The sequence below is a fragment of the Trichomycterus rosablanca genome, chromosome 6, assembly GCF_030014385.1.
Source record: "Trichomycterus rosablanca isolate fTriRos1 chromosome 6, fTriRos1.hap1, whole genome shotgun sequence".
NCBI lineage: Eukaryota > Metazoa > Chordata > Actinopteri > Siluriformes > Trichomycteridae > Trichomycterus > Trichomycterus rosablanca.
In genome coordinates this window covers 4,103,392-4,128,548 of record NC_085993.1, presented here as the reverse complement: position 1 = coordinate 4,128,548, position 25,157 = coordinate 4,103,392, and the positions used below count along the sequence as shown (strand labels likewise).

Below are 25,157 nucleotides of genomic sequence, written 5' to 3'. Positions count from 1 at the left end.
CAGACCGACTCCGTACTCGCACCGACCGACTCCGTACTCGCACCAACTGGCTCCATACTCACACCGACCGACTCCATACTTGCACCGACCGCCTCCGTACTCGCACCAACCGGCTCCATACTCACACCGACCTGCTTCATACTCGCACCGACCGACTCCGTACTCGCACCGACCGCCTCCGTACTCGCACCAACTGGCTCCATACTCACACCGACCTGCTTCATACAGACCGACTCCGTACTCGCACCGACCGCCTCCGTACTCGCACCAACCGGCTCCATACTCACACCGACCTGCTTCATACTCGCACCGACCGACTCCGTACTCGCACCAACTGGCTCCATACTCACACCGACCTGCTTCATACAGACCGACTCCGTACTCGCACCGACCGACTCCGTACTCGCACCAACTGGCTCCATACTCACACCGACCGACTCCATACTTGCACCGACCGCCTCCGTACTCGCACCAACCGGCTCCATACTCACACCGACCTGCTTCATACTCGCACCGACCGACTCCGTACTCGCACCGACCGCCTCCGTACTCGCACCAACTGGCTCCATACTCACACCGACCTGCTTCATACAGACCGACTCCGTACTCGCACCGACTGACTCCGTACTCGCACCAACTGGCTCCATACTCACACCGACCGACTCCATACTTGCACCGACCGCCTCCGTACTCGCACCGACCGACTCCGTACTCGCACCAACTGGCTCCATACTCACACCGACCGACTCCATACTTGCACCGACCGCCTCCGTACTCGCACCGACCGACTCCGTACTCGCACCAACTGGCTCCATACTCACACCGACCGACTCCATACTTGCACCGACCGCCTCCGTACTCGCACCGACCGACTCCGTACTCGCACCAACTGGCTCCATACTCACACCGACCGACTCCATACTTGCACCGACCGACTCCGTACTCGCACCGACCGACTCCGTACTCGCACCAACTGGCTCCATACTCACACCGACCGACTCCGTACTCGCACCGACCGACTCCGTACTCGCACCAACTGGCTCCATACTCACACCGACCGACTCCGTACTCACACCGACCTGCTTCATACAGACCGACTCCGTACTCGCACCGACCGACTCCATACTCGCACCAACTGGCTCCATACTCACACCGACCGACTCCATACTTGCACCGCCCGGCTCAATGCTCATGCTGACCGGTTTCATACTCTGACCGAACGGCTCCATACTCGCACAGACCGCCTCCATATCTGCACCAACTGTCTCCATACTCACACTGACCGGCTCCATATTCCCACCGATCGGCACCATACTCACACTTTAGGAACTCCATACTCACACTGACCGGTTTCATACTTCATACACAGTGACCAGTTTTATACTTTGGTATGAGCGTTCACCAGGCTTTAGGAAATGTCTTCATTATGTAAGGTTATGCAAGTGTTTAGGCTATAACAGACAGAACAGTATGCTCACAGCCCACACACAGTCTCACACCAGACTCTTAATAGCGGGAGGTAAACTCAATGTCTCGCCCTAATCTGATAAGGGACGTGAATCAGACACATTGAGCTTTTTCATGACTCTTTGTATCAGCTACTCGATTGTAATAAAAGCAGTTGTGAGATAACACAGGTCCCTGTAGGCATCCTCCATTAGAATTCCCCTAGCTAGTCAGAGAGTCGTTATAAGTGGACTAGCGTACAAGGGAAGTACACATCACATAAAGTACAAAGATAGGGAAATTGAGGACAACGTCTATTGTGCTAAAACTCTCAGGACTTTCTTTTCAGGGGGAGGTGGATGAGGACTTTTTGTGTGCTATTTAGAGATAGAATCTAGCAGCTAGTGTTCATCAATCATAAATCACTTCAGAAGCTTTTTACTCGCTCGGATTATTCGCTGTAATTAGCTGGAAGGGGTTTTTGTTTTTGTTGAAGGTGCCATCATTAAACAAAGATTAACTTTTCTGCGATTAAAGGATGAAGCAAATGAAGCAGTTTTACAAGCTAATGGTTTTTCCTTAGACATTAGAAAACATCTCGTTCCTTGTTGACCTTTTCAGGTGAAACAACAATCGCTCATGTCCTGCTTGGTTCTGTAATCAGAAAACTCATTTATATGCGAAATTGAGTGGAACCTCATTGGTTTAGTCTTTTAGGAATCATTTCAATTAGGCATCTTTGTTCGTTCTACCAATGTAAACGCTGATGAGTTTCTGATGAGGATAATTAGAAGAAGAAATAGAAAAGTAGAAGTGGTCTTTGGTTGTAATTATGATTAATCCCCCAAAATCTCCATTCAAAGGATCCTGGCTCGCCCCTAAATGGCTTTTAGTGCAGTTTAACTGCCGTTCATGTCATCTGGTTTGTGAATCGCTTCTCATGAAGATAAAAGCTCAATAAAAGTCTCAGTTGGAAACTTCTTTGAGGAACCATCCAGGGCAGAAACATGGCTGACTTTAACTGATGCGCTATAAAGGATGAAGTGGATTTGGATTGTTTAGAGTTTTTGTGTGGTCTGTCATGGAGAGAAGTGAATCCTGGATTCAGTCGTGTCGGCTGCTTCGAAGGAGTCCAGCAGTGGCTGCATGCCAGGACTGGGATTTCAGCTTAGAACCTTTAGATTAGTTGTACACATGGTGGGAAAATTCTTACTACCATTAAGGCTTGGGTGATGTCAGAAACATCGAGGTTTAGATGATGTATGCCTGGAAGTATGAAGACTTCTAAAGGGTGTAGGTCAGAAGTTGGAGGCACACCGTGACAAGAACTGTATAAATGTCTGAACACTGATTAGGATGGGGGTTGTTCCATTGGCCAACTTAGCTTTGTTTTAATAAACTGTTCTCGATTCAACACCGCCTTGTCTGAGACTTTCTTGGTGGACCTTTATGATTGAGCCAGTGGAGCCCACTTTGTCAGCTCGTAACCCCGTTACGTTAGCTGTTGTCATAATGGGTGGAGAAACCGCCTATCACAATACACAAATTTGGAACATCATAAGAACATTTTGCAGTTAAATGGAAGTGTGGTGTGAGGAGATTTAACGTTTACATAGAGTTTAGCTTCAGCATTAGCCAAACTCTTTCATCTCTTCACATTTTTACAAAAAAAGTGACCACGGTTGGAAATAATTTTGAATACAGCCATTCTCAAACTGCTTAGTGCAGCACCCGTGGTACTGGAACCAAACTTTTACATTTTACATTTACAGATAACCGTGGAAATAGCCGCTCGGGTAGTGCAGTGGTAAAACACACTAGCACACTGGAGCTGACATTTCGAAACTCGTCAGTTCAAAACTCAGCTCTGACATCCGGCTGGGCTGGGCGGCTACATGAACAGTGATTGGCTTGTTGTTCATACAGAGTGGGACAAGCCGGAGAAGGATTCCTCCTAACTGACACAATTACGACCTCTCCGGTTGATGACGCCGCACAGAGTCAAGGAATAAAGCTGATCAGGGTGTGGCTGTCCGTACACAAAGCTGATCGGCATATGAACTCACCTCACGCAGGTGAAAAGATGCAGTCGGCTACTGCACACGTGTCAGAGGGGGGCGTGTGACAGTCTCGCTCTTCTCAGTCTGGGCATGGGTCAGCACCAGTGGAGAGGAAGCATGACGCAATTGGGTAAAAATTGGACGCGCTAAAAATCGGGAGAAAGAGGGAAGAAAATGCATTAAAAAAGATAACCGTGGAAATTTGCTCTAAAAAAATTGATAGTTAAAGTAGAAAATGTGTGATTATGTATTTTGGGATTGGACTTGAACTTGGACGAAGACAGAAAAGACCAAAATTCTGCTGTGGGAGCTGCTCTCTGTACAGAAGCCTTCTGTGTTCAAGTCTGTAGTACTTATGTAGCTGTAAGATGATTCCTTAGTGGTGTTTAAAGGTCATGGTTTGTTTAGGGAAGGTACTTTGTTAGAGAAGCGCTACTAAAAAATAGAGAAGCACTGGTCTAACACATTCACCAGTTTCGATTTTGTGGATGCTTCTTTAGATCAGTGTGTATAATTTATTTGCTATTAGCAAGTTGTATCTTCAGCTAATTTATCTTCTAGAGGAGTGTAGATTTGCACATGACCCAGTCCTGAAGGCTGTACTGGCCTGGATGATACTGATATGAGGGCTCCTTCTTGTTTTTCATCGGTGGTTTCAAGAGACCCCTCTGCCACACCGCTGCTGGTATTGTTTCCATCCACTTCGACGCCCATGACATTTTCCATTCGTAAAAACGCCCTTGTTTGTGTCGTTCTAGCTTACACTCACACGTCAAATTTCTTCCTGAAGATTCAGCTACTTTAATCAAGGGTTTAGAGCATGGTTTATAGTTCATGCCGCCGTGTCGCCACAATGGATCTGCTCCGCATGTCTGATTTGGAGATACCGAGTTTTTACTGCGGATTCCCTCCCTTCCTTATTTGGGCTTGGGACAGAGCTAGCATACGTAACTGCTGCGCTACCCAAGTGCCCACGTTTCCACTCTAAAATAGCTAAATTATAATCAATGTTATTAATAACTAATGACCTGATAATGCTCATGTTAGAAGGAGTGCATTCTGTCACAGTGCAATTCTGTCCTACATGCCTGATGTTGAAAACCTCTCCTAGATGCTTTCACAATTCAGACAAACAACAATTAAGGACCTTGGTCAAGAGCCCCACAGTGGCAGCTTGGTGCTTAAACATTTATGCCAAGTTCACACTACACGACTTTCCAAGTGGTCAGGTCGCTGTACAGTTCACACTACACGCCTGGATCTCTTGTAATCGGGAGTCTTTCAAGTCGGTGTGGTTTTCACACTACGCGACTGATCGGTGATAGGGGGTTTCACACTTCACCATCTATCACCAACTGGAATCACAGGCTAGTCTGTCTGGTCTCCCAAACTACGTTTTGTCACGAAAACAAACGTGAGAAGTGACGAGAGGTTTAATGAAACCACGTCCAAAAATGCACGTCAACAAGTAGCGAGCGATCAAAGTTTGTGTGCTGATGTGCAGCGTAAAATCAAAGAGAAAAATGAATCTGAGTAGATTTGGCTACACGAGCAGCATGGATTGTTCTATAGTGAGTTGGAGGTTAATAAATATTATCGCAATGCAGCGTGGGTATTATGTTTTGTAGAGAATGATAAGGTCGGAACTACTGTAAAACGTGTGTGTGTCGATGTATTCTGATATAATAAAGCAATAAGCCACGAGAGGCCGTACGTTACTGTGATTTTAGCATGGGGATGACGTTTTTGGCACGACGCGAAGCGGAGTGCCTAAAACTTCTTTCCCGTGCTAAAATCGTAACAGTAATGCACGGTCTCGAGTGGCTTATTGCTTTTATAAAACGGCGGTCAACATAAAATATAATAAATACAACAATGTTTAATTCATAAATGTATTTATTGTGTATAAACTTACAATAAAGCATTCTTCCGCGACGCAAAATAGTTCAATTAACAGTGTTGCTAGGCAACATGAGGGCGAAAATAAAAAAAAATTTCTATTCAGTGGCGTATTAATATGGAACGATGTGAGGTGGTCATAGGTGTGCGTTTATCGGGGATTTTACAACGGCTTCGAACGCGGCTCAGCCAATCAGATTTTAGGACCGGAACTATCCGTTTTATAAAACTATATTACGCCCCTGTCCCACATTTTTACACTCCTACCCCGCGTTTCCCCTCACACCGTATCTTGCGTTCTCATTGGCTGTTCGACGCCGCACTCATTGCTAGTCGGCCCACTCATATCCAGATATTTTACATCATAGATATATAACTTCAGTCGCGTAGCGCTCAGCGAGCCGCTCGAATCGAGTTGTTGAGTAGTTCACACGTAGCGATTGAGAGACGAGTTTCGAACGCCGAGTTGCTCCCGAGCCGGGAAATCTAGTGCCGACCAGTCGGAGAGCGAAAATCAGGGCAAAAATCATGTAGTGTGAACTAGGCATTAGCAGACTCTTGTATCCAAAGCGACTTACGATTGTTACCAAATACAATGCTAGTCCAGTATCTTATCCTTTGAGCTGCTACTACCCATAAACTTTGAACCTGTTTTACAACCTGATTCTTAACCACAAGCCGCCGCTGTCCCTCCAGGAATAAATTAACAGAGGCACAGAAAGGAAGTCAGCGTTAAATGAAAGCGATGCAGCATGGCCGCGGCAGATTCAGACACGCCAACGAATGCGAGGAAGTGAAGAAATCTGTGGTTTGGCATCAGAAAAGTTGCAGTGCAGTGTACTGTTCTTTTATGCTCTGGAAAGAAAAGGTGGTTTTGGGTGGGTTATTTACACAGCTGAGAGTTTCAGCATCTCCTCTCCTCACACGGAATCTAATAAGAGAAAAGAAAAGCAGGTGTGATGTTGCGCCACTCGGAAAGCCAGCGGGGCCTCCCCACACCAGGCTAAAAATAAGAGATGAGAAACGAGAGCCGACGACTACATCAAAATGCACTTTTTTGCTCCCGAATAAAAACAGGGGTGTGAAGGTTATTACTTAAACCTCACATGGAGCACGATATTGGGATTTTAGATGCATATCAGATATGGTCACTGCTTAAACCTTAGCAAATCTGAAATGTTACATTCTCATAACAGCATTAAATTAGCACTCCAGCAGTGCTGCTTTTATTTGTATTGTCTTGATGATTTTTGTAGTGTTTCTCATACCCCAGTTCTTTGCATTTTCACTTAATCTAGTCATTTCCAGTTCCCTATTTTTGTAGTTCTGTTGCCGTTTACAGAACTGCATGATGCTGTGCTTGCTCCAGTAGTGCTTCTCTATGCAAGGTGTGTCCACCAGATTCTGACACCCCATAAATCCCCCTCCTCACCACCAAATCCCTCAGTCACATACGCACAAAGTGGAAGCAGTCAGGCGCTGTGTTCTGCACTCCTGAATGGTTCCTGTCAGAACTGTAAAATTAAGTTCAACAGCAAAATATTTAATACAGCGATCAGCCATAACATTAAAACCACCTCCTTGTTTCTGCACTCACTGTCCATGTTATCAGCTCCACTTACCATATAGAAGCACTTTGTAGCTCTACAATTACTGACTGTAGTCCTTCTGTTTCTCTGCATACTTTGTTAGCCCCCTTTTATGCTCTTCTTTAATGGTCAGGACCCCAGGATGGTGGTGGTGTGTTAGTGTGTGTTGTGCTGGTATGAGTGGATCAGACACAGCAGCACTGCTGGAGTTTTTAAACACCTCACTGTCACTGCTGGACTGAGAATAGTCCACCAACCAAAAATATCCAGCCAGCAGCACCCCGTGGGCAGCATCCTGTGACCACTGATGAAGGTCTAGAAGACGACCGACTCAAACAGCAGCAATAGATGAGCGATCGTCTCTGACTTTACATCTACAAGGTGGACCAGCTAGGTAGGAGTGTCTAATAGAGTGGACAGTGAGTGGACAACTCCAGCAGCGCTGCTGTGTCTGATTCACTCATACCAGCACAACACACACTAACACACCACCACCACCATGTCAGTGTCACTGCAGCGCTGAGAATGATCCACCACCTAAATAATACCTGCTCTGTGGTGGTCCTGTGGGGGTCCTGACCATTGAAGAACAGGGTGAAAGAGGGCTAACAAAGCATGCAGAGAAACAGATGGACTACAGTCAGTAATTGTAGAACTACAAAGTGCTTCTATATGGTAAGTGGAGCTGATCAAATGAACAATGAGTGTAGAAACAAGGAGGTGGTTTTAATGTTATGGCTGATCGGTGTATATTGGGAGAATTAAAACATTGGAAGATCAGCGGTGCACTAATCATCACTACCAAAATGCCACCTTTCAGACCTTAAGCAGGACCTTTAACATGATTTGCTGGTGATGATGATGATGATGATGATAGCAACAGTTATACCAGTAATATTTATCTTTGTAATTATTACTTTATCTTTGTAATTATTACTTTATCTTTGTAATTATTACTTTATCTTTGTAATTATTACTTTATCTTTGTAATTATTACTTTGTATTTGTAATTATTACTTTATCTTTCTAATTATTATTATTATTTTCACTTTTCTCTGTTCTTTTTGTTCTGATTTTTGTTTGCTTTTTCTTTGTGGCATGTTTTTTTTTTTGTGTGTGTGTTTTAATCGCTTTACCCACTTTCTGTCTACTAATTCTTTACGTCCTAATTTTGTTACTTCACAATCCTTTTCTGGCATGGATGTTTTTAAGACAACACAAGTTCCAGTGCAAATCGCTAGGGTAATTAACCATTGACTAACCGCTCCTTTCTCTTGTAGCGTGTGGTTGTTTAACACTTTACTAGCTTCCTCTTGTCTCTGTGTGGCTCTCTGCATCGTTCTGTCTGTCTCTCAGAGGGGTACGGAGGGATTCTGGAAGTCGGTGGCGCGAGAAGTGCCCAGGCAAGCAGCAGACATCAGGATCCTGAACCCATATTTCATTCAGGAAGCGGCCTTCCAGTTCATCGGCCTGCCAATCAACAACTACCTGATGGGACGAGGGGTGAGACACGCGTCACGCTTCGGGTTCTTTATGTAGATTAACATGCTCAGCGTGAGGCCTGAATACATCACTACACACAACAAGTCTACTCTAAACAGCCAAAAGTATGAGGACACCTCTTCCAATCAAGTTCAGTCATTCCAGTCACATCCACTGCATTAATGATACAAAATCATATTTATATACTTTATTAATTAACTTTCTGGCAACAGTTTTAGAAAGGCACAAATTAAAGTCCAGGCTTTTCTCATCCAGCATCAGTATTTGTGAGCATAATAAGTAATACGTTTGATAAACCGCCGATTTGTTTGTTTGTTTATTGGGATTTTGAACGTCATGTTTTACACTTTGGTTACATTCATGACAGGAACGGTAGTTACTCATTACACAAGGTTATATCGAACACAGTCATGGACAATTTATCTCCATTTTACCTCACATGCATGTCTTTGGACTGTGGGAGGAAACCGGAGCATCCGGAGTAAACCCACGCAGACACGGGGAGAACATCCGCCGACAGTTTTTTATTGTTGCACTATGTTGACTTTACCGGAGACCCAGCTACATATATTGGATATATATTTTCATTTTACTGCCTCAGCAGTTGTCTCATGCTTCTTTGTTTTATGTGTTTGTATGTTTTTTAGAATATTCCAACTCTGGGGACGGTGGCAATCACAATGGCGCTGCATAATTGTGACGAGGTGGCAGTAGCCGGGTTCGGATATGACATGAGTAACCCTCACGCTCTCCTACATTACTACGAGAAGCTGAAGATGTCCGCCATCAAAGATGTAACACACTCCACATTTTCTTCTATTCAGTGATAGTGTCCACGTCTGCTGTTACTTATTAATCCGCAGCTTTTAAATGATAGTTTTCCTGTCGATCAGATTTCAGGCGGTCAGTTTTGGATGGTTTAATTCAGGGGTGGGCAATTCAATTTTCCAAGGGGCCACATAAGAAACTGGGACTGTTGTGGAGGGCCGGACCAATAAGGTGAACTTAATTCTGCTTAACATTAATTTTATCTCTTAGCAGTAAATTGTACAGTTTTGAGTAAAAACATCAACATTTTCACTAATCAACTAATTTTTCAAAAACAAATGAGAACAAAACGTGCAGGTTTTTAAACTTCACACGAAGTTTTTTGCTATTTTAATTGGAGTCTAATTACCTCATTTGCTGTTTTTCAACCCTTTGTTATTATTGGATATTCTTTTTAAAATCACAAAGCGCTGGTCCTGACTGCTTCAGTTTTGGATGTGTTAAACTTTATAAAAAAGTCAGTGTTGCTTTTGCAGTTTAGTTAGTGAAGCTTCAGGTGTGACGCTCCGCATCGTTCATGTTCTTGTATTTCTCTGTTTAGTACCATAACAGCGATTTAAAGCCTAAACTGCGATCCTTAAACAGCTTTACATCTGACTTCAGTAAATAAATACTTCAGAAGTCCATGTCTTGTTAAAAACTCGACCGTCAATCACACTCAGCTCTGTTCGCCGACACATTACAGTGAAGCCCGATACACTCGCACACACGTAAGGAAACACGGTCTTGTCAGAAACAATCCTGCTATATTGCATGTGTGATGTACATTTATTTACGTCTGATTTTTAATCGCCACGGACCTCATGCGGGCCGATTGGGGATGTCTCGCCGGCTGGATGTGGCCCGCGGGCCGTACAATGCCCAGGTCTGCTCTAATTTCTTTCTTGTATTGAGCCCACAGATAAAATAGTTTGATGTTTCCAAAATTTGGACCAAATAATTACCATTTCTACTGTCAGCTTTTTTTGTTTTATCTTCACGTGCCTCATCTTTCAGTAAGAGTAGATGTTTCATGTTTCCTAACACATATTCAAACTAGTCATTTACATTTATGGCATTAAACAAACGCTTCTATCCAATGCTAATCACAATTGTGGCTGAATACAGTGCAAGCTATTGAGGGTTAAGGACCTCTCTCCTTGGCCCAACAGTGACAGAGCCTTGATGCCTGTTTTCCATGAGTTCTGATGGGTGGATCAAGGTGAACCAGATTATCAGAACTTGGCACCTGGTTTCCCACCAGTGTGAAACTTGAAACAAAAAAGTAATGTGACATGTTCATGAAGTCAGGTTACTTTATTCCTGACCTCGACAGTTGCACAAAGTGAGATCTTCACCCAAGCACCAGGGGTCAAAACATCATAATATGCAGTTTAGCATGGGGATTTGTGTAATTTCATAGTCTATTACTGACTGTACATGCATTAATCAATACGTGTCAGTTCTAAGTCTACAATATTAAGTACTTTAGTATTTTAAAGAACCATGAGGCTCAATTGTTTCACAATGAGAGAAGAAAAATAAATCCACTACCATTGTGCTTTGTTCCTAGTGGTTATTTGGATAAATTAATCATTAATTCTGCATATTTTGCATTGTCATTGTCCAGCACCAGCTTTAATTCTGGCAGGGTGATCATATAATTAGCATTTACAGTCCTGGTAGACACTGTGCTAAAGCTGAAATCATCCATCTAATGTGTATCTCAAAACACACTGGGCACACTGGTACAGTATGGTACATTACTGCTGTATTACACTCCTACATTACACTGGTACAGTAGTACTTCTACGTTACACTGGAACATTACTGCTGAACATTGTATGAGGTCACAATTGTATGTCGTTTTGGATAAAAGCGTCTGCTAAATGCAATGAATCTAAATCTAAAGTAAATTTTGCCTAATAACATCATTTCTCTTCACCTTCCTTTGTGGTGTCTATCTGTATTTCGATCTGTATCTTCTCATGTGAAGATCCTCTCTCTGCTCTCCAGTTTCAGGCTTCAGTGACACCACCACCCCTCTGCCCCCATCTATCTATACACATCCATTATTAAGACACTGGATAGTATGGAGCCGTCAGTCAGCATGTCCATCTCTGACTTCATTTATGTATGCACACATGCGGTGTGTTTAAATGATGAGCCGGATTAGATATGATATAGTAGTTATGTGATTAGTCTGATCACAACATGTTTTGTCTTTAAGCTGATGCTTGAGATGCACACACACACACACACACACACACACACACACACAATTGTGTGGATAAGCATGTTTATTTAGAGCTTATAATGAATTGTTTGGTTTCAAATCAACACTTCTATCATCACTGCTATGTTAAGTACATCATGCAGTTTACTTACTTAAGACATGTTGATATGAAAGTCTGTGATGTTTCATACTTAAATAATTCCCTTATTCTCTTGCTAGCTCTCGTCCTTTTGTTAATGGACTGGGTTTTCCCACAGAGTAGATGTCACTTCATGCTTTAGTGCTGTAATGTTATTCTTTTAGTCATGTCCACTGTTTAAAGAAAGGACACAGGAGACGTTTGTATTGTGTCTGTGAGTCTCAGCTCCAGTAGCGTGTTTCCTTTAGATAGGGCGATCAGTTTCCTATTGTCTCTCTGATCCTGAACACATGGATGGGTCTAAGACGAGAAGTAACTTCTTAGTGTCCCCACTTGATAAATAATATACAATTATATTAATATAAGTGGATATACCTTCAATCTACTCCATTTGTACATCTTTACTGAAACCTAAAGTAATTTTTACGGAAAATGTATGATTTTTGAAAAAAATAACCCTTGAAACCCCCAAAATGTCATTCAGTGCAACGGTCCCCCTACCTCTTTAAGTAATAAAACATTAAGAAAAAACTAATTAATCTTAAGTAAAACTTAAAATTTACTGCTTTGGCATAATTGTACAAATGTCATGTGTGACATATTAAATAATATTCAATCAGATGTGTTTTTTAATATTAATAATATTCAGGATACTTTCAGTCCCCATTTTCCCAATCTTCAGTTGTCATTCAGTACAACGTTAATAAAAAGCCTCATTTTAATATGCTACTGCAGTCATGTGACCAATTATAACAACAAAAGAAGACTCCTGGGGACCCTTCAGCACACACACGAGGTCAATGCATTTTAACATTATTTGATAAAAATGTCTTTTTTTTTTTTCTCAGTTTTATTTATTCGCTTTTTCATACAATACAAAGGAAATTATTCAGTTTACATATTACAGGAATTTAAATTGTGTTGTACAATAAGAAATGATTAAGCATAAATATAAATATACAATGACTCTGTTTTCCTGAGAATTACACAATTCAACATGAGATAACTAGGTACACACAGGAAAGAAACCCCCCCCCAAAAAAAAAAAATAAATAAATAAAAAAAATAAAAAACCTGGCCTGTTTCATATTAGTGCCACAACAGTATATTATCCCAAGCAAAGATACTAATAAATGACTACATTTAGAAATTGTCTAATGCAGATAGAGGCTAACTAAAACCAGAGGACTAGGAAGTCACTCTGGGTAGTTAACAGACTGCAGGTGCTCCACATATCTGAGAAAGGGCATCCAAGTGTTCCTGAATCTAGAAAGAGAACCTCTCACTGTACTTCGGATTTTTTCCAATTTAACAAAATGAAAAATCTCCCTAATCCACAAAGAAAACGAGGGTGAGGTAGGCCGCTTCCACCACAACAGAATAAGCCGCCTAGCCAAAAGAGTTGTAAAGGCAACCAAGTCAGCCTCACATTTTGTCAACTGTAAAAGGGGAGAAGGAATTCCAAAAAGGGCTGTAAAAGCAGAAGGTTCAAAAGTAATCCCAATGGTTCCGGAAAAGGTGTTAAAAATTTCAGACCAGAATTCATGTAAGGCGGGACATGTCCAAAACATGTGTATATATGAGGCTGGTGCCTGTTTGCATCTGTCACAAGTAGGGTCAATATTACTATCAAATTTGGATTGTCTAACCTTAGTTATGTGAGCACGATGAAGAATTTTACATTGAATCAGTCCAAGTTTTGCACAAATAGATGAAGTGTGAACTCGAGTTAGGATGTTTTGCCACATGTCCTCCGAGATCACACATTCCAGATCCTCCTCCCAGAGAGTTTTAATTTTTAATAATGAAGTTGGGCGTAATGAATGAACAAGATTATAAGTGATGGATATTGCGCGCTTTAAGGTCGGAAATGGTTTCAGGAAAGAATCAATAGGGGCCGCTGCTGGGAGTTTTGGAAACACTGAGTTTATACTACGGACATAGCTACGAATCTGAAGATACCTAAAGAAGTGCTGTGTAGGTAGACCATATTTCTCTGACAATTGTTGGAAGGACGCAAAGATATCCTCGATAAATAGGTCTTTTAGCATGTTAATACCCAGGGCGGACCAGGATGAGAACACTTCATCCATCAAAGAGGGAATAAATGATGGGTTGGAAGCTACAGGAGCTAAAAAAGAAGAGGTCTGCAAACCAAAATACCGTTTAAATTGTTTCCAAATTTTTAGAGTAAACTTAACAGTTATATTTTTAGTAAAAGGCAAGGAGGAAAAATTAATAGGTGCATGAATGAGTGCTGCCAGGGAAGCAGGTCTACAAGAATTTGCTTCCAAAGTTATCCATATGGGGCAGTGTTGTGACTTCTCCAGCTGTAGCCAACACTGTATTATTCTAATATTGGCGGCCCAATAGTAAAACATAAAATTAGGCAGAGCTAGGCCTCCTTGAGACTTGGGTTTTTGCAAAATATTTTTGCCAATTCTAGAAGTCTTCTTATTCCAGATAAATTCTAAAATAAGACTGTCAATTTTTCGGAAAAAGGATTGTGGAAGAAAGATAGGCAAGCACTGGAAGACATAAAGGAATTTTGGGAGGGAATGCATTTTAACTGAATTGATCCTGGCTGCGAGGGACAGAGGTAGTAATGACCAACGATTAAAATCTTCCTGCAGCCGTCCAATCAAAGGTTCAAAGTTGGCCTTGTAAAGATCCCGAAATTCTGATGTAATCTGAATGCCCAGGTATGTAATGCCCTGTGATGCAACCAAAAATGGGAAGTCCTTCAAAGGATAGCTACGAGCTGCCGTTGTGAGGGGGAAGATTTCACTTTTGTCCAGGTTTAACTTATAGCCTGATATGTGACCAAACCGAGTTAGGATATCAAGGACAGCTGGGACTGACACTGAAAGATTGGAAACATACAGAAGGAGGTCATCTGCATATAAAGAAGTTCTCTGCTCCATCCCTTCTCTTATTATACCTGTTATGTAAGGGTCTGACCGAATTGCTATGGCTAGGGGTTCAATAACAATGGCAAATAACAAGGGACTCAAATTGCAACCCTGTCGGGTAGAACGGTGCAGGGGGAACTGCTTTGAGTATATGTTGTTAGTTCTAACTGAAGCCAATGGGGAAGCATAAAGCAGTCTCACCCAGGAAATGAAATTTTTACCCAAACCAAACTTTCCTAATGTGTAAAAGAGGTACAACCACTCCACCCGATCAAAAGCTTTCTCTGCATCTAACGAGATAACAGCCTCTTGCAGTTTTACAGAAGGAGGATTATATACCACATTAAGAAGACGACGAATATTAGAAAAGGACTGCCTATTTTGAATAAATCCAGTCTGATCTGGGGAAATTATTGAGGGAAGCACGGGTTCAAGGCGTAGGGCTAAAAGTTTGGACAGTAGCTTTAAATCAACAGGCAATAGGCTGATTGGGCGGTAGCTAGCACAAGAGAGAGGGTCTTTGTTTTTTTTTAAGATTAACGAAATAGTGGCCATGTAAAATGTTGGGGGCAATTTAGATGAATTAAAAGATTCATTATATACATCAACCAGAATATTATCTAATTTATTAAAGAACTTCTTATAGAATTCAACGGGATATCCGTCCGGCCCTGGGCATTTGCCTGACTGCATTAGGTTAACTGCTTGGTGTAACTCATCTATAGTAACTGGCTCCCCCATTTTTTTGGATAATCCGGGATCCACATTTGGTACTTCAATTGAACTAAAAAATCTATCAAAGAATGATGAATCGGCTACCAATTCCGACTTGTATAAAGAAGCATAAAAATCCCTAAACTGATCATTTATTTTTTGGGGGTCTGACGTAACACCTGATTCGGTACGTATTTGAGGAATCTGATGAGTCACTGACGCTTGTCGCAACTGATGAGCTAATAACCTACTTGCCTTGTCTCCATGTTCATAATGAGTATATTTGGATTTTAAAAGAAGATCTTCCTCCTGCTGAGAGGAAAGTAAATCAAATTCAGCTTGTAGAGAAAGGCGTTTTTTATATGTATCTGAGGATGGGGAGGAAGCGTAAATTTCATCTAGTTGTCTAATTTCTTTGACCAATACTGATAATTTTTGTTTCTTTTGTTTCTGCTCATTAGCATAATATGAGATAATCTGCCCCCTCAAATATGCTTTCAATGACTCCCATAATAGCGATGGGGAAATCCCATCAGTTCCATTGAAAGTCAGAAAATCGTCAATTTGTTTGGACACAAAATTGACAAAGTTTTCGTCAGACAATAAACGTACATTTAAACGCCAGGGAGGGCGGGTATATTTATGTTTTAAAAAATGTAAGTCCATCAGTACTGGGGCATGATCTGATATAACTATTGCATTATATGAACAAGAGTGTGCTGATGGGATTAGACGATTATCTATAAGAAAATAGTCGATACGGGTGAAGCTGTGATGAACTGGGGAAAAGAAAGAATATTCTTTCGCAAATGGATTATGGAAGCGCCAGGGGTCTGAAACAGAGAACTCCTTCATAAAAGATTGTATGGTTTTAGCAGACCTTAACGGCTCTCTGTGCTTGGTGGAAGAACGGTCTAAGGTAGGATTAAGCCAACAATTAAAATCCCCCCCTAAAATAAGAAAATGAGTTGAAAGCATGGGTAATTTAGAAAAGACTAATTGGAAAAAATTGTCATTGTCCCAATTTGGCCCGTAAATATTCGCCAGAATTACCAGAGTGCCACAAAGCTGTCCTATAACAAAGATGTAGCGTCCATTTGGGTCGCTTATAATATCAGTACAGGTAAAACTAATTGATTTGTGGATCAGGATTGCAACTCCCCTCGACTTCCCCTGAAAAGAGGAGTGAAATACCTGCCCAACCCATCTTGTTCTCAACCTAGCATGGTCAGATGGTTTTAGGTGTGTCTCTTGAAGAAAAACAATTTGAGCCCTTAAATGGTGTAGATGGTGGAGCACCTTACTCCTTTTAATTGGGTGATTTAATCCTCTACAATTCCAACTACAGAATTTAAGCTCACCTCCTGAGGAGGAAGATACACTATGAGTCATTATTGGGCACTAGATATGATGTAATGAGTATCATACACTGAGTGTGAAATAATAAAAATACCATAGCAATGTAAACAGCCTAAAACATGGTGGCCAGGGTTAAACTTAATAAACAACAAGAAAAACATAACAACAATAAACTTACCCCCCCAAGTCCGTGCTGAAGCGTCTCCCCAAACGAGACGCGCGCCTAATCTAATACTGAAAAAGTCTAACTTCTTAAACATTGAAAACTAAAGAAACTCACGTGTAGTATATTTAACATACCATATATATTTCACCAATACAGTAAAATTTTAACTTAGGTTTACAACATGTTTAGGAATAAAAGTGATATCGAAGGTTATAATAATAATAACAATAATAACCACTATCACTCATATTATTGAGACCATACATTATAATCTCAATAATCTTTAGTCAGAAGATATATTACACATTGCAGTTCTTACTCACATTAGGGCTTAGTGTGTTCAGGTCCGCATCATGACGTACATTTAGTGTACCTGAGCTGACCAGTTGGCCATTTCGTCCTCCACTATGCCGAATCAGTACTTTTTAAATTGGCATTGACAAAGGCCATGGCAGCATTTGGGTCATCAAACGTGTGTGAAGTACCATCTGATGTAGTTATCTTCAGAGTAGCTGGATACAATAATCCGAATTTGACGCCGGAACATGTGTGCAGGTGCCGTTTTATAAAAATGTCTTTTTACTGACACAGTACATTAAAGAACAAAACTGAGTGTCATTCAGTAAACGTAATATTACGGTTAATCTTGTAAACAAACAAGGTTATTAACATTTAAATGTGAGTATGTGTAGAAATGTCTTTGAGCTAAGGTCAATGTTAGCTTTTGCTAACCACTGGGATAACTGTAAAATGTGCTAAAGTAAAATTTATGTCATTCAGTACAACAGTCATTCAGTGCAACAGAATTTCGCTGTTGCACTAAATTGACAATGACATTGTTATACTGACTTTATAATGTTTTAAAATTATTTTTAAATATTAAAACCACTTTCTTCCATTCTAGTCTTCCTTAATAAAAGCAGTAATTACAATGAATATTAATAATTATGTTTTTGATGAAGTGGTCCCTGAGATTTTGTTATTGTCAAGTACGACGACCTGCCATTCGTTGGGCAGGTTCTGCTGTCTGTAGGAGATGAGGTGCAAGTTAGCTGCATGCTACAAAATTGAAACAGAAATTCCTTTGTGTGGCCAAATCCACCTGATGAAATTTACTACCTTAAGTCTGATGTCAAAATCATAATCGCAGAACCAAAGCCATGTACACAGCAAGAACCTCGAGGTTAACAACAAAAGACTGGAAAACATTTGTTCAGTTCATGAAATAAAATGCGACTTCAAATGGTTTTCACGGCTGAATGAATTTAGATTTACTGCAGCAACTTTTTCACGTGTTATGACACAAATTCCACACTTCCACACTGTTCTGGTGCCTTACAAGTTGTTATGATGGCTTCATTAGCTATGTTTTTTATTGCCTTACTTTTTTTTATGATGTAGTAATATTATAACACATACTTGCCACTGGTGTGGCATATTTTCATTCTACTACTGCTACTTTAATCAATAAAGAACTTAAAAACAAATTAAGTCATGAATATTCTGATGTAACAGGATAATTTGGAGTATGTCATTCAGTGCAACATAAAATCATCATACAGTGCAACAAAAACATTTGCTTAAAATAACTAATAAGTAATTATTATATATTTTTTTCATGTGAATGCAAGAGAATCCAGGCCTGCTTCATAGAAAACAGAGTTTGATTAGGTTTCAAATAGAATAGAATGTGTAGCAAAAACGTCTTGTATACAAATAAACAAAATCCCAAGACGCATTAGAGTACAAACAATGCACAGAAAATTCAAAACAGAGTAAGTACAGTTTCTTCTGAGGTTTTAAATCTTTTGTAAGAGATATACTAAACTTATACATTTGAAATGGCTAAGATTGTTCCTTGTGTGTGTATTTTGTCATAAATTAGTCGTTGCACTGAATGACATTTTTGTGCCCTTGTTGTGTCAACAACACTAAAACTATCAAATAAGCAAAATGCTGAGAAAAAAAAATACATATTTACATAGGTGACACATTTGTGCACAATATTAAATGAAAAAATTATACAATTTAACCATTTTATTTTTTTGGTACTTGGAACACCCTATTCGTCTTTCACCCGTATATAGTTATGGGTGTTTAGCCTTGATGTAGCGCTTTGTAACTGAACTCTAAATCTGGCACAACTGCACTGTGTGGCCAAAGGTATATGGACACCACACCTAATTATTGAGTTTATTAATTAATGGTTTAGCCACACCAATTGGTAACAGGTATATGCAGTCAATTTCAACTTTGTGGCAACGAATGGGCAAAGTCCTTTCCCATTTCAGTGGAGGAACTGTAGTGGCCTGCATTGAGCCCTTAACTGCAAGACAGGCCTTCTTGTCCAACAACAGTGCCTGACCTCACAAATGCTCTTTTGATTAAATAGGCACAAATTCCTTCATAAAGAGTGAACGCTGTTAAGTAGAATGCAACTTTGTATGTCTACATACTTTGGGCCACATAGTTTATATATTGTGCTCTTTCTGCTTTCCTGTTTCATTCTCTTTCTGAAAATCGACCTGTTCCTTACATGTGATCCAAACCAAAGTAGTTGCCGCATAGCAGCATTGGTCCTAGGGACCTGAGTTTGATCCTTGCCTCTCGTCGCTGTCTAAGTTTTGCATCTTCACCCCTCTGGTTTCCTCTTACCTTTTAAATTCATGCAGAAGTACAGTTGCTTACTGATAATTTCCTCCTTCAGTTTAAATGAGGGACTGAGTGAGTGGGTGTGTTTCAGTCTGTATTAGGGCTGGCTCAATACCACTTTATGTCCGATACTGATACTGCAAAGTGAGTATCTGCCGATTCTCCTCTCATACAACTAAGCAGCAATTATACATGTCTCAATACACCATGGTTAAACTAGCTATCTCAATGCTCTAGATCTGTCAACTCTCAAGTCTACACCCTAAAGGCAGCAAAAACAAATATAAAATAAATAATGAAAAATATTATTTATAAACAATAAAAATGAAACAATTAAATAATAAAAAAATTAACAAATGTATCTATCTTGACTCGGCTTGGAGATCTCTCACATTCTCAATGAAATGTAATCCACTGGTGTTATGAAATAAAACAAACTACACCATTTCCCTTGAGCCACAGACGTCCTCTTCAAAATCCAGCAGGGTTTTTAATAAGAGCGCTTTGGTTTTTAATAATCTAAAATCATGACAGAATTCTGCGTCAATTCTAATTGGTCCATCGCGTTTGATTGACATCCACATCTTCCAATTGTAGACATTTTGGACGACATGCTGTAAAACAGTGTTGTTAGTTGTGGCAGTAGTAGATGATTTTTTTAAATGCTAAAAGTTTAAGTAGATCAGTGTGTTTTAATTCCTGAATGGACTTTTTTTTTACATTAAGTGTTATTTACATTAAACAAGAGTATCAGATCGGATTACAAGTTTTTTTCCTTCCGATATCCGATCCAGTGATTTGGGCCAATATCGGACCGATCCGATACCAGCCCTAGTCCGTATGTCTGCCTCACATCAAGTGTTTCTACGTGACACCAGACAAACCAAACAACTGAGCCGGATTGTTTGAGCAGTGGGCAGAAATATCCCACCACATCATCTCCTCATTATCATTAAACCTATATTAATGAAATGAGGCGCTCACATATTAGGATATTTGTATTTTGCACCCTTGGCCTATTGTGGCACAAGGACATACTGACCTTCAACAAAGATTTAAATTGTTCACATAATCAGATTCAAATGTTCTCGTTGTGTTGTTCACTCTTCTCCCGTTTAACACACCTCTCTTTTTTTTTTTTTAGTCATGGACACACAACATAGCAAAAGAAAAGGAGTTTTTGAAGAAGCTGGTGAGTGCTGGTGTCATTCAGGATCTGACCAATGGGATCTGAGACCCTCGAACACTCCAGTGCAAATCAGAAACCCGCCAGTGCTGACTTGTACCTGCCTTACCTTCTGTGTGGACGTCTGGTCTCTGCCCAGCTGCTTCTTCATCCTGGTTGATGGGTGATCTTAGCATTAAAGCTGTTGGAAGAACGCCGGGACAGTAGAACATGTCTGATATCTGAGGAACATTAAAGTTTGGACTGAACGAAGCAGCAGACGTGATATCATCTGTTTTATTTTCTTTATTTGCACACAGTACGAAGGCTTGCTGGACTTTACTGATATTGTTTAGATTTCAGAACCATAAAAAGACTTTTCTGCTCTGAGAGGCAGAATTTGTAGAAAGAGAAAACTGTTCTGTGCCAAATGTTTCATTTTCGGATGGTGCGCTTAGATTTTGCCTCTTACCTTGCAGGAGAGCCCGTCCATCATTCTCATCTGAAATCGTTTGTGTTTGTGTGATTTTAGTCATTTAGTCCTCCTTTCCTTTTAGCAGATCTGTTTTAAAAGTGAAGGAGCTGCTTCTTTGTTTATATTTTGTATTTTGGTGTATTGTGGTGGGATTTTAGGTACAAACCACAGTATCACCACCACCACTGACTGAGCCCTTACACATCTACATTAATGCAGTGAAATCAGTTAGCAACAACGTTAAAGTTTGGTACAAGCTACATTTTTATAAATCACTTTATTTTCAGAAAAGTTGGGGCATTTTGTAAAATGCAAAAAAAAAAAAAAAAAAATTTCTCTTGAATCTTTGCTTCCCGAAAGTAGAAAAAAAATTCCAGTATTTTCTAAATAACACAATTGTATTTTGTAAATATAAACATGTTTAGTATTTGATACCTGCAAAAGCTCTGGCCCAAAGAACTCGGTGGCGTTTCTTCATAGAGTTAACGTGTGGCTTTCTCTTTGTGTAATAGAGTTTCAGGTTGCATTTCGTGATGCAGCAACGGCTGTGTTAAGTGACAACAGTTTTCTGAAGTGCTGCCGAGCCCATTTCACTGTATTTATCACAGTAGAGTAAGAGTTTCTCATTTACATTTTCGGTATTTATCAGACGCCTTTATCCAAAGCGACTTACAGTACTGTGACAGTGTACAGTCTGAGCCATTGAGGGTTAAGGACCTTGCTGAAGGGCCCAACAGCAGCAACCTGGCAGCAGTGGGGCTTGAACCAGCAACCTTTTGATTATTAGTCCAGTACCTTAATCGTTAGGCTCCAACTGTCCTCAATGCCTTCTGAGGGCTGGAAGGTCGAACACATTTAACAGTGGCTTTTGGACTTGCCTTACACGGACTGAGATTTCCGCTGATTTCTGAGGAAATTTTTTATAGTATTATGAATCGGAGCTGATAAAAGACTTGAATTACTTGCAATCCTGCACTGGGAAACAAAATTGTTCTCTCAGAGAACACAGTTTGGTACATAATGGTGTGGTTTTTTTTTTGCATTTTACTAAACATCCCAACTTTACTTGTAATAGGGTTTCTGTTAGATGTACATAATTTTCCTCTAATGCCTACAGGACACTAAACGGCGTTTGGCCGGATTATCCAGTAACCGACTCATTTTCCCCTTGTGTGTAGGATACACCGCCCGGTTTCTCTGATCAGCGGTCAGTCATGTAGTGGCTCAGCTAAGTAACTAGTTACAAGCCCTACAATTACAAACAGACAATGAGAGCGCAAGAGAACTGATAATGTGGATATAAAAAACCCAAAAGCATCACAGGGTCCATGAAACAGTTTACACTGATCAACCATAACATTAAAACCACCTCCTTGTTTCTACACTCACTGTCCATTTTATCAGCTCCACTTACCATATAGAAGCACTTTGTAGCTCTACAATTGATTGATTGATTGATTGATTTGATTGATTGAGTACTTTATTAATCCCCGAAGGGAAATTATGGTGTCGCAGCAGCAATAACAATTATAAACAAGTAAGATATAAAATCTAAAAATATACATATATGAAGAAAATAAAATAAAATAAAATAAAAATAAAAATATAATAACATAAAAAATAATAATATAATATAAAAACATCTAACAGGACAAGAACAAAAGAAACTAAAAGGGAGGGGGGCTGAAGGTGCAGTTACAGACGTTGTGCAATTTGAAATTTTTAAATAAAAACTAAAAACAGTACCCTGTGCAAATTGTAGTTTAATTGTCTTTTGTGGGTGTTATAGGTTCTGAGTCCTTCTCTTGCACCAGTGAGAGTTATTATAGGTTGCCACCGCTGTGGGCAGAAATGACTTCCTATAGCGCTCTTTGTTGCAGCGAAGTTGGCGGAACCTTCCACTGAAGGCACTTTGCTGTTTAATCAGCAGGTCGTGTAACGGGTGTGTGGTATTGTCCATTACGTTGAGCAGCTTGTGCAAAATTCTCTGCTCAATAACCAGCTCTAGGGGCTCCAGAGCAAAACCCAGCACAGAACCAGCCTTCCTGATAAGCTTGTTAAGCTTTTTGGAGTCTTTGGCTCTAATGCTGCTTCCCCAGCAGATGGCTGCATAGAAAATTGCACTTTCGACTACAGACTGGTAAAAAATGTGTAGCATCTTGCTGCATACATTGAAGGACCTGAGCCTCCTTAAGAAATAAAGTCTGCTCTGGCCTTTTTTGTAGACAGCCTCGGTGTTGCACTTCCAGTCCAGTCTGTTGTCAAGATGGACACCAAGGTATTTGTAACTTTCCACCACCTCCACATCATCCCCCAGGATACAGAGGGGTTTCAAAGCAGCCCTGGTCTTCCTGAAGTCTAGGACCATCTCTTTTGTCTTGGTCACATTTAAAAGAAGGTGGTTGTTCCTTGACCACGAGACAAAGTGGACGAGACAAATTACTGACTGTAGTCCATCTGTTTCTCTACCTACTTTTTTAACCTGCTTTTACCCTGTTCTTCAATGGTCAGGACCCCCACAGAGCAGGTATTATTTGGGTGGTGGATCATTCTCAGCACTGCAGTGACACTGACATGGTGGTGGTGTGTTAGTGTGTGTTGTGCTGGTATGAGTGGATCAGACACAGCAGTGCTGCTGGAGTTTTTAAATATTGTGTCCACTCACTGTCCACTCCTACCTAGTTGGTCCACCTTGTAGATATAGTCAGAGACGCTCGCTCTGTTTGAGTCGGTCATCGTTTAGACCTTCATCAGTGGTCACGGGGCGCTGTTGGCTGGATATTTTTGGTTGGTGGATGATTCTCAGTCCAGCAGTGCTAGTGAGGTGTTTAAAAACTTCAGCAGTGCTGCTCTGTCTGATCCACTCATACCAGCACCATGTCAGTGTCACTGCAGTGCTGAGAATGATCCACCACCTAAATAATACCTGCTCTGTGGTGGTCTTGTGGGGGTCCTGACCATTGAAGAACAGCATGAAAGCAGGTTAAAAAGGTATGTAGAGAAACAGATGGACTACAGTCAGTAATTGTAGAGTGCTAAAATGGACTGAGTGTAGAAATAAGGAGGTGGTTTTAATGTTATGGCTGATCGGTGTATACTCGGTGTAGACTGATTTAAAAACTCACTCATTCTTCAGTGCTGAGAAATGATTTATTTAAATGAGTTCATGAGCTTTAAAGATTCTGCAGTATAGACTTCCATTACTTATTGCTTCCCTGTTACTGCCTGTATCAGAGAGTTTTTCCAGTTCACTCACTTCGTTAACCGCTTATCCAATTAGGGTCGCATGGGGGGGTGGGGGTGGGTTATCCCAGCTTTTCAATGGGCGCAAGGCATACAGTAACACCCTGGGCGGGGCACCAGTCCATCACAGGGCAGACACACATACACGCACATTCACCTATAGGGCAATTCAGTGTCTCCAATTAACCTGACTGCATGTATTTGGACTGTGGGAGGAAACCGGAGCTCCCAGAGGAAACCCACGCAGGCACGGGGAGAACATGCAAACTCCAGACAGAAAGGACCCGGACCGCTCCGCCTGGGGATCGAACCCAGGACCTTCTTGCTGTGAGGCGACAGTAATAGCCACCGTGCTGCCCCAAATCACATATCATGGATGAAAATATATCACATGGTTGGGTCACATGTAACCGTTGTTTTTTTTTAATTATTATTATTTTGAAAGCACGCCACTTCACAGCGCTGTCAGATTGTATCGTCATTCAGCCATGTCCTGGGAAACATTCTGTACGTTAGTGTGTTTTACCTGCAAAATGTATCTTAAAAACCTTCAGTCTCCTCGCAGCATGAAAGATGAAACGTCTCGTCGTCATGTCATGGATGGACTGCATCTCTCTGGACTCGTTTGTGCCTTTTATTTCCCGTCAGAAATCAGGTTTTAGAGAAACACATGAATGAAGACGTGCTTGGTTAAAAGCGTTCTCTGTGAGCGTGTGTCCCACACAGGTACTCCGGGACGGTTTTCTTTTGGTTTTGAAGCATCCGTCATTGGTGCCTGTTACAAGAATGCAG

General features: G+C 40.9%; 1 protein-coding gene across 4 annotated transcripts in view; it reads left to right on the top strand.

Moving 5' to 3' along the window:
* Nucleotides 1-22,878, top strand: part of st3gal3a (ST3 beta-galactoside alpha-2,3-sialyltransferase 3a) — a 70,053-nt gene extending 47,175 nt beyond the window's left edge. For 2 of the 4 annotated variants that reach the window (XM_062997288.1, XM_062997290.1), the window contains 4 exons: nucleotides 8,207-8,236; nucleotides 8,351-8,497; nucleotides 9,145-9,291; nucleotides 20,627-22,878. In XM_062997288.1, coding sequence (XP_062853358.1) covers nucleotides 8,207-8,236; nucleotides 8,351-8,497; nucleotides 9,145-9,291; nucleotides 20,627-20,716 — 414 coding nt within the window. In that variant the 3' untranslated portion in view covers nucleotides 20,717-22,878. The remainder of the gene's footprint in view (nucleotides 1-8,206; nucleotides 8,237-8,350; nucleotides 8,498-9,144; nucleotides 9,292-20,626) is intronic. The other 2 variants (XM_062997289.1, XM_062997291.1) reach the window with 1 other exon arrangement.
* The last annotated feature ends 2,279 nt before the right edge of the window (nucleotides 22,879-25,157 follow it).